General features: G+C 32.6%; 1 protein-coding gene across 4 annotated transcripts; it reads left to right on the top strand.

Moving 5' to 3' along the window:
* The first annotated feature begins 913 nt into the window (after window positions 1–913).
* LOC121782167 (probable LRR receptor-like serine/threonine-protein kinase At3g47570) lies at window positions 914–10,183 on the top strand. 4 transcript variants are annotated; one of them, XM_042179897.1, is made up of 7 exons: window positions 914–1,260; window positions 1,957–2,117; window positions 3,615–3,833; window positions 4,343–4,486; window positions 6,489–6,707; window positions 6,960–8,885; window positions 9,667–10,183. In XM_042179897.1, the coding sequence occupies exons 1-7, from the start codon at window positions 1,217–1,219 to the stop codon at window positions 10,068–10,070; spliced, it is 3,117 nt and encodes a 1,038-aa protein (XP_042035831.1). In that variant the 5' UTR covers window positions 914–1,216; the 3' UTR covers window positions 10,071–10,183. The 4 variants fall into 4 exon arrangements, with proteins under 4 accessions (XP_042035831.1, XP_042035832.1, XP_042035830.1 ...); XM_042179898.1 differs by lacking the exon at window positions 914–1,260 and having other exon boundaries at window positions 1,591–2,117; window positions 9,438–9,805; XM_042179896.1 differs by lacking the exon at window positions 914–1,260 and having other exon boundaries at window positions 1,593–2,117.
* Window positions 10,184–10,633: the final 450 nt, after the last annotated feature.

Below are 10,633 nucleotides of genomic sequence, written 5' to 3' on the forward strand. Positions count from 1 at the left end.
TATTAATAAATAAATTCACATTTTCTTCTTCGTCAATTATAATTTTTCATTAACAAATTCTCATTTTTTTCTTCTCCAATTATAATTCTCCATCAACAAATTATCTCTTCGCCAATTTGATGAATTATGATTTTCTACAAAATAAATATTTATTTACATCATTTTTCACAAAAAGATTACAATACACATTTGATTAATTTCTTTGCTTTGTCTTTTTTCGAATTAAAATTCTTTATATGGATTAAAAATGCCATTTTGATCCATTCCCTCGGTAGCTTCTAGAGCAAATTTCAAAAAATATTTTTTTGCACGACTTTTAATTTCTTGATTCTTAATTTTGAGAAAATTAATATAATTGAAGCTCAATCAAAAAAATAATTTTATGTTCTTAACCCATCTATTTAATATTTTAAGTTATATAGTTTATATTTTTCCTTTTTTTATAAAATATTAGAATCACTATATTATAAAAAAACAAATCAAAAGGTAATATATGATATGTTAATACTAATTGAGTTAACGGTATTGATTAAGGACTTTGTAATTATGATTTAAATTATTTAATATTCATAGTGTCATTTTCTACAAAATCTGAATTTTTAATTTTTTAAAATTCTAGTTTCAGGAACGTTACGTCGAACATTGAAAAAAAATCACAAAAACCTATATACATTAAAGGACAAAGCAAAATGGTAATTTCTTGATGGTTGTAACTCTAATTTCTCATCTCGTAGGCACACTGATTGATGGTAATCAAAATGGTAAATTTCTTGAAGATTGTAACTCTAATGCACCAGTTAAAGTTGCTTAGGGTTGTTTCTATTGTTTTGGTCAAGGTCTTATAGTTGTAACTCTTACTCCACATCATGTACATATTCTCTCATTTCTTATCTTCCATAGACCACTATTTTGGATTAAGTTTTTGTGGCTAGATTCACTCCGTCTTTGATTATTTTTGTACTTTATTGATAGATCTACAATTTTGGCATAATCTTGGGTAATCAAACCTCACAGAAACAGAGATTAGAGCAACCGGAGAAGAAGATTGGGGCGATTTCAGGAGAGAGAGGGGGGGAAGAGTTCTAGAGAGAAGGCAGAGAGTAATCCGAAGAGAGGGAGAGAGAGAGAGTGCATAGAATGTAGAATGAGAGGCGGAGAGGGTAAGGGTTAGTTTAACTCCACAACAACACAACCCTGCATCCAACAGCCAGCGTTCATGATCCTCGTGGAGTGCCATGCGGCAGCCATCGGAGACCCCAAGTAAGTAACGGGCCAACTTCATTTGGGTCAGCAGATAGGGAATGGGCCACTGAATTTAATTCGGTGGGTTTAGGGTTTAATCCCAAGCCCAATACCGAATTTGGTCCATTATCTCGCAAGATATTTTCCGTATATTGTCTTATACGAATATGAAATTACAGCTTCAAAAAATATGTGATGCATTTAGATATTCCACTTGCATATTTGGACGGATATGTCATTGACGAAGACTCAAAGAATTGAAACAAATATCATTTTAAATAAATATAAATCAAACTACACGAAGTTATCAGTAACCATTTGGCATTATACATATTACACCGTACATGATAACTATATAAAACACCTGTTATGAAAAACATTATCTGTCAAATGAAACGAAGCCAGCAATCTAATGGAGAATCTTACTTTTTCCTTTGCTCTTTTAGTCTTGTTACTAAATAGCTTTGGCCTCTCCTTGAGTTCTGTCACTGATAAACAATCACTTATTTTCTTCAAAAACTCCATCACTTCCGATCCTAATGCATTCTTAAGCACCAACTGGTCACAAAACACATCAGTCTGTAGTTGGATTGGTGTGTCATGCGGCCTCAAACACGGGCGTGTCACCGCTTTGAATCTCACTCACTATAGCCTAGCTGGAACTGTTTCTCCACATCTCGGAAACCTAACGTTTCTTAACTATTTGGACATCAGTTTCAACAATTTCACGGGGATGTTACCCTTTGAGCTCTCTAAACTACATCGTTTGAAGGTGATGAATGTGGGAGTAAATTCATTCACCGGGGAAATACCAACATGGTTGGACAGTTTGCCTAAACTGGAAGTACTCAATCTATACGACAACAAATTCTCAGGTAAAATTCAGGCATACTCCCTCCGTCCCACAAGATTATGCACTCTCTTCTTTTTAGTCCGTCTCACAAGAATATGCACTATCCAATTTTGGAAACTCTCTTCTCTCTAATGAGGTGAGTCTCATTCCCTACTGACAATACTTTAATTATTTTTTCTCTCTACCTCTCTTTTACTTTACTAATTTTGCATTAAAATTCGTGCAAAACCCAAAGTGCATATTCTTTGAGAGGGAGTATTTGTTTAACAATTCCAAGGTCCAGAAGTTGCAAATTTTCATTACATATCAATTCTGTGATATATATTTACACACCTCAATCATATGGCTGTTAGGATTTGTTAATTCCGAAACTTTATTTAAAAACTTTTTTATTACTCCTCCGTTCCCTAAAAATAGGAACTTTTGAAACGACACATGTTTTAATGCAAAATTGGTAAAATAAGAGAGATATAGATAGATAAGTATGCTAGTGGAAAATGAGTCTCACCTCATTAAAAAGAAAAAAAAATATACTAAAAAGAAAGAATTTCTATTTTTAGGGACGCGGTGAGTATTTTTTTATTTGTTTAAGTGCAGTATTATACTACAGAGTAAGTGCAAGGTTTGTATTTTTTAGAGGAAATAAGCATTTATTTGAACCCTTTATTGGTTATGTGAATGTGAGATTGACGCACTTAATGTAAAAACTTATTGCATTCACCGTTAATTAAATGCACTAAAAATTAAATGCACTAAAAATAAAGAATAAAGCTATGTGGTCATATTATGGTCAGCCATAAATTGATTAAATAGCAAAAAAATTGATTTTTTTCAAATTTTTGGTTTAAAACTATTTGATTTTACTTTTATATCCTTTGCATTATTTGTTGCTCAACTTATTACTACTATTATTTCTTGATTGTTGCTCAGCGTATATAGTAATTCGTGATATTAATGTGTTTTACATAATGGAATTCAAAAGATAAATACCAACTCACAAGTCATTCACACGCATATAAGGTTATATCGGTAATTCTAATTTTTTTTATATATGTAAATTGATTAAATTAACTCTTAATGGCCGGCCATAATATGGCCATTTAGCATCACTCAAAAATAAATATAGTAGAAGTTTTGCTTCTTTTAAAATTCAAACGCATGCATGCTTTATCCTTTAAATAGATGTAGGCATCGCAGATCATTTTGATTCAATGAATAAAAATGATTCTCGCCATAAAAAAGATTTCTCATTTGAATCTCTACTAATATATATATGTTGTGTTTATTCTAGATCTCCAATTCCTTATTGCCACTTTGTTAGTGTAACTAAATTTGCATCTAATTTACTGCACTGGCACCTCTAGGTCTCGAATCCTGATAAACTTATGTTTTTGTGCGTGTAGCGAATTCAATAAATTAATTTGATCGCAAACTAATTAGTCATATATACTTTCAATAGAATTCCTAGTGCATATATATGGGTCTTCCACATAATGCTATGTGATCTATCAAATATCAGGTTCACTCTCCGGTGGTATATGTGATAATCACCCAAATATTAAAGCAGTTGATTTTTCGGCCAACCAAATTTCTGGAGAAATTCCACCAAATATTTGGAAATGCAGAGACCTTGAGCTCCTCGCATTATCCTTTAATCATTTCAATGGAAAAATCCCAAGTGAAATTGGGGCTTTGAAGATGCTTAGAGAATTATACTTGGGTGTGAATGATTTCCAAGGTAAACACACATCACTTTTACATCCATCTATGTGATTTTATAGAAAATACTGTTAGCAAAAAATATCAAATTTAAAAATTAAGGTAGAAAATAATGACATTTCTGTTATGTCACTTAAAGTTAAAAATAAAATAAAAACTTGAATAATGGCCTTCTGCAAGCCACATCAACGTTATATGGACTGGAAAATGGACGCCATATATATTTTTTTTAATTTATAAAAGACTAATCATTCCTTCCGCCACATTACTTGTTACTAGTTGAAGACTAGAAGTTTAAGAAATGCAAAGGAATGTTAGTGAAAAAAATAAGTTGAATGTGAGTCATATTTTTAATTTTGAAATGCAATGTCGTCAGTGAAATGAATTAATGAAATGTGGAGTCCTTTTCTAAAAATAGTAGAAAATAAATGTGACAAGTATTGAAGTACCAAATGAATTAATATTTTAAGTTTAAATAATTATTTCTTATATTTAAGAAATTTATAATAAAGTGGGTATCAATTTCAGGAGGAATTCCACCAGAATTAGGGAATCTCTCACGGCTAGAGATATTAGATATTCGCGGGGCCTCTCTAACCGGAAATATTCCATCTTCCATTTTCAACATATCTTCTTTGACTCAGTTGGCCTTAAACAACAATAGTTTGTCAGGTAAGTATCCCATCTTTCCACAATGCACTTTACACAACTTTCATGGGTAACTGAATCAAATGATTTTTAGGGTTCTTTATCTTAAATTTATGTTTCATGATCAATAATTTACTCTTCACTAAATTTCATATTTGATCCCTTATATTTGTCCAAAAAATAAATTTGGTCCTACATATATTAAGTGTTTATATTTTGGTCATAAACAATATATTTTGGTATATATTTAACGGTTATGTTCAAAAAGATAACGGTCAACCCCATGTTGACCTAATTGATGAATTATATATACACCTAAGCCTAATAAACTTATAAATGCAAAAAAATAGAATATTTGTACAAATGCACGAGACTAATTTTGGACTTTAAAATGTGGTTAACCGTTAGTTTTTATGAAAATGTTACATATAGGCCAAATCATATCGATTGATACGAAAATGTAACAAACTTCAATTATATAACTAAAAAGTTTTTTGAGCAAATGTACTATACCAATTTTTGATGTGATGCAGTTAATACAGTATTAATACCAAAGCAATTGACACAGTTGTAGCTAGATTTGGTAGAAGTTCCTACTTTTGTGTTCAAAATATCAATTCATGTCTATTTTTTAAATGATACTATATATATTTTCAAAACAAAGATGGGATTATTTCGAAATTCTGAAATGGTCAATCATAGTGTTATAAATGGCGCACTCAACAAAAATAAACAATGAACAGTAAATGAATCAAAATGCCACCAAAATTTTAACGTAGAATAACCTAACATGAGAATAAACCACAGGCATACCAAAGTAGCCAAAACATGCGCTAAATTTTTTTTTTGTAGAGATATTACAAAACTAATTTGTTAACAAAAATGACCTAGCCCGATAGGGATCAAGAAAGATATCTGTAGATATAGTTTTAGAGATTCTCTAGAGATTACTTTACGTGAGGATTTTGTTTCCTTATTTACACACACACACACACAGGTCCAACATATCACCACCAAACGATACTCCTATACACTTTCTCCTAAGCTACTTGCTTCATATTCCATTTTGGGCCATTACAATTTCCTTGTACCGTTTTCTTTTTTTTACAAACACTTTATGTAAATATATAAATAAAATGGAGAAAATATAATTATATGTTAAAAAATAATAAGTAAGAACATAAATAATGCAACATGATGTTTAAATAAAATAGAACACAAATGTAAAGAAGTATTAAACTCTAGATAATAGAACAATAAAATGTCAAAGCAACCCTAAATCTGGTTGCATTTTACTAAAAACATTCATAAATCTAAATGTGACTAAATAAATTTACCCTACGGGCCATAGGGGCTTTACTAAATCAAAATATTTATCATAAATACATAATTTATCAAGTTTAATCAGGTATTAGCCGGGTACCTTAATATGGATTTTGGGTACCTAAACCCGAAAAATCCTAATAAGTATTAACTACCCAAACCTGTACCCGAACCCATTATTTCAGGTTTCCGGTACCAAAACCGGCTGGGTATTGGGTCAGGATCGGGCATTATAGCAAAAAAATGAAATAAAAGTTAGGAATTCATATTCTAACTAATATGCAATTATGGAAAAATAATAAAAAGAAAAAAAAAACTTATAATTTATATTCTAACTATTAGTTCTATTATAAGAAATAAAACAGATACAGATAAAATATCATAATAAGCTAAAGAAATATAATAAGCATGCCATAGACGAAGATCGAACTTAGTATCTAAGGCATCCGGTATCCAGACCTGCCGCAAATGCAAACTATAATATATGTCTAATAATATAAAATATGCCATGTAAACCTGTTGTGTGTGATGAATGACCAGTATGGGAAATTGACACCAGTCTTAAAGTTGTATAGTGCTTTCATAGTTCGCCGAAAGTTTATGAATTTTAACAACAGTACCCCAAATTATAAATTTACAATAATTTCTATATTCGAAAGCATGCTCTTTGTAAGTGTGTAAATGGAATTTTCAAAAATCCCAGGTCCGATCCCAGACAATATGTGCAACAATATTCCCAACATCCAAACACTTGATCTCATTTCGAACCAACTTGAAGGGCGAATTCCGCCAAATATGTGGAAATGCAGACATGTTAGGATGTTGGGATTAGCCAACAACAATCTCAGTGGCAGCATCCCACGTGCTATTGGAAATATGAGCATGCTTAGTTTGCTGCAAATAAGCTTCAATCAGATCACAGGTATATATACATGATCCTTTCTTCCTTCTGTTTTATGGTTTCATGCATGATGCTTAGTTAGATTCGTTAAAATTTTTACAAAATCAACAATTCTTTCATTGTTACACACTTAGAAGCTCGTTTTGTTGAAAATTAAACAAATTACACCGACAAATATGTGCAATGTGTACGTAAATTAAAAGTTGTATTTATATTATTGTACAACTTGGCATGCATAATTAATACAGTGTGTTGTTTACATACATACGGCAGGCGAATTACCAGATGAGATTGGTAAACTACCAAAGCTCGAGCATCTCGATGTGTATAACAATTCCTTACATGGACCGATCCCATCTTCCATATTCAACATTTCAACAATGAAGAATTTATACGCATCGTACAATGAGTTTTCTGGTACGCTGCCTTCGGATACAGGCCATTCACTAGTCAATCTTCAAGAGCTTGTGTTGAGTCATAACAGACTCAATGGCCCAATTCCAGCCTTCATTGCCAATGCTTCTAAACTATCCCTCTTGGACATATCTACCAACTCGTTTAGTGGCCCCATACCCTACTTTGGTAATTTGAAGCAGTTACAAATACTTTTCCTTTCCGAAAATAATTTGAGTGGAGCTGAATCCCCAACTCAGGAATTGGGATTTCTCTCTTCATTAACAAGTTGCCCACTTCTGAATTCCTTGGGCATATCAGGAAATCCAATAAATGGCATCCTACCCACTTCAATAAGAAATTTTTCCACTTCTCTTAAGACTATTGAAGCATCAAATAGCAATATAATGGGTGCTATTCCTCCCGAAATAGGAAATTTAAGTAGTTTGCTATTCCTAGGTTTGGCTGGGAATCAGTTGAATGGGATCATTCCACCAACAATAGGGAATATGAAGCAACTCCAATTTATATATCTTTCTAGCAATCACTTGGTAGGGTCTATCCCTAATGAGGTTTGCAAAATGAATAATTTGGGGGAGTTGATCCTTGTTGGTAACATGCTTGTGGGTCCAATACCTGATTGTTTGGGTGATGTAAAATCCTTGAGGAATATCTACTTAGACTCCAACCAATTGACTTCGACCATTCCTCCCAACTTGTGGTCTCTGACAGACCTTGTGATTTTGAGCTTGTCCTCCAATTCTTTCAACGGTCAATTGTCACCTGAACTTGGAAAGTTAAAGATGCTCAACGTTTTGGATCTGTCGTCTAATCAATTTGCTGGTGAAATTCCTAGCGTTATTGATGGTTGCCAAACCTTAACATTTCTTAACTTGTCCAATAATCGGTTTAACGGATCCATTCCTCAATCACTGGGAAATGTTAAAGGTTTGGTAACATTAGATTTATCTTACAATAATCTTTCCGGATCAATACCCAAGTCCTTGGAACACCTCCCTTTTCTTGTCAATTTTAATGGTTCCAATAACCAAGCTCTTTGTGGTCCAACCACATTTCATGTTTCACCATGCCCAGTAAATCATCACAAATCAAGGTTATACACATTCATAGTGCCCTTGGTGATTCTTTCTGTCATTGTGGTGATATGTTCGCTCATGCTCGTGCTCATAACAAGGACAAGTAAAAAGAAAAAAGAAGCACTCTCCCATGATAATTCACCTTTAGTAAGTGAATGCAGAAGAGTTTCCTACATTGAACTTGAACGAGGAACCAATTATTTTAGTGAGACCAACTTACTTGGAAGAGGGAGCTTTGGATCTGTATTCGAAGCAACACTTTCTGATGGATTGAAAGTTGCAGTAAAAGTGTTCAACTTGGACCTGCAAGGGGCAATAAGGAGCTTTGATGTCGAATCGACTATATTGAGCAGCATTCGACACAGAAACTTAGTTCGAGTTATCGGATGTTGTTGTCATATGGAGTTTAGAGCATTGATTCTCACATACATGCCAAATGGGAGCTTGGATAAATGGTTACATTTCAACATGTATAGTTTGGATCTTATACAGAGATTGAAAATAGCAATAGATGTTGGGGCTGCCTTGGAATATCTTCACCATGGTCTTACATTCCCAGTGGCTCATTGTGATATAAAGCCAAGTAATGTGTTGCTTGATCAAGACATGATTGCTCATCTTGCTGATTTCGGTATTTCCAAGCTTTTTTATGGAGGGGAAACTGTAATCCAAACACAAACAATGGCGACCGTCGGTTATGCGGCACCAGGTGATGCATTTGCCCCAACTTCAGTTTCATTTTATATAGAGAGAGGGTGTGATCAAATCCTAACTTTTTATAGTAATAACTAAATATCAATTTTATATGTTAAAAATATCAACACAAAGACATAAATTTATCAATATTTCTGGTGTTGATAAATTATGTCTTTGTGCTGATAATTTTAATACACATTATTGAAAGTTATTAGTTATTACTGTAAATTAGTTAACACACTAATGCAACCCATAAAGATAGGGATGTACTTAAAATAACTATTTTCAAAGTTAAAACATACTTCCAACCTTGTGCAGCCATGTGATATGTAACATGCAATATACATTTGTAGAAGCTTTAGATGGATTTCGGCAAATTGTTGTTAGTTATAAGCAAATTACATTTTATATTGTTAATTTTTGCATTGCAGACCTAGATTGTTAGATTTGCATTATAGAAATAGACGAATTGCATTTATATATAGTTTATTTTGCATTGTAGACAATTTATGTTTATAAAGTAAAACTCAACAACATAAAATGCAACGTATAATGCAATCTGCAGAAATCCATCAACAACTTCCACAAATGAATATTGTCTGGTAGTGTTTACAATGTTGCATGCAACGTGGCGGCACGTGGTTGAAAGTACGTTGTGACTGTTATTAAGGATGCGCCCAAATGCTCCCCCTATATATATATATATATATATATATATATATTTTTGTGTGTGTGTGTAATATGAATGTTTTACTTATTTTTAACACAATGTTGAGTGCATGTGATACAATTAGAGTTTGGAATGGAAGGCAAAGTGTCAACAAATGGGGATGTATACAGTTTTGGGATACTGCTGCTAGAGATGTTCACTGGAAAGAAGCCAACTGATGATATGTTCGGTGAAGAAAGAAGTTTAAAAGAATGGGTAAGTAAAGCACTCGAGCAAAATGCAGCTGTTGAAATGGTGGCACAGGATCTGTTATCAAGGGAAGATAAACATTACTCAGCCAAGGAGAAATGCATGTTATCAACATTGGGATTGGCAATGAAATGTTTAGCCGTTTCAGCAGATGAAAGAATCAACATGATTGAGGTAGTGGCTGCTTTGCATATGATCAATGCAACAATTGTAGCTGATATTGAATGGTGCTATCCACGACATGCTTTTCCTATAAGTGTTCATAATAATGAGGTTTGATACTTGTATGGCGTAATACTATAGCTTACGCATTCTGGATTTTCAGTTTATCAGTAGAAAGATGTATTAATACATTTCAGGAGTATGAATAAAATAAGCAATGCAGAGATGTACATTTTTCTCGTAGTCATATTTAATTTCATATGTTAGTATGACTACATTGTTCATTGATATTTGTCACATGTTATTAAGAGCTGGAAACAAGTTGATTAAGTGACACTAAATATATAACCTATATGGGCCATATTTTCGTATTCTTTTCTTTTCCATATTTTCTTTATTCTTTCTGACTATCCAGCAATCATGAAAAAATCATGTGGTCTATTTCAGTTTTCCTTAATGCTTTAGTTTCTCAAAAAAAATCTACCAATAATGAAAAAATCGTGCACAAATCACCATTTTAGATGTTGGAATTTTTGAAATAAATCAATATTATTACAAATTACAAAGTACTACTAATATTTTTTGTTATGAATAATGGAGTGATTCTATTATCTGGATAAATATGTTTGCATTATTTTAGGACCAAACTGGAAACGTGGCATTGATTAAAGGCGACCCAG

Source organism: Salvia splendens, chromosome 20, assembly GCF_004379255.2.
Source record: "Salvia splendens isolate huo1 chromosome 20, SspV2, whole genome shotgun sequence".
In the NCBI taxonomy this organism is placed as follows: domain Eukaryota; kingdom Viridiplantae; phylum Streptophyta; class Magnoliopsida; order Lamiales; family Lamiaceae; genus Salvia; species Salvia splendens.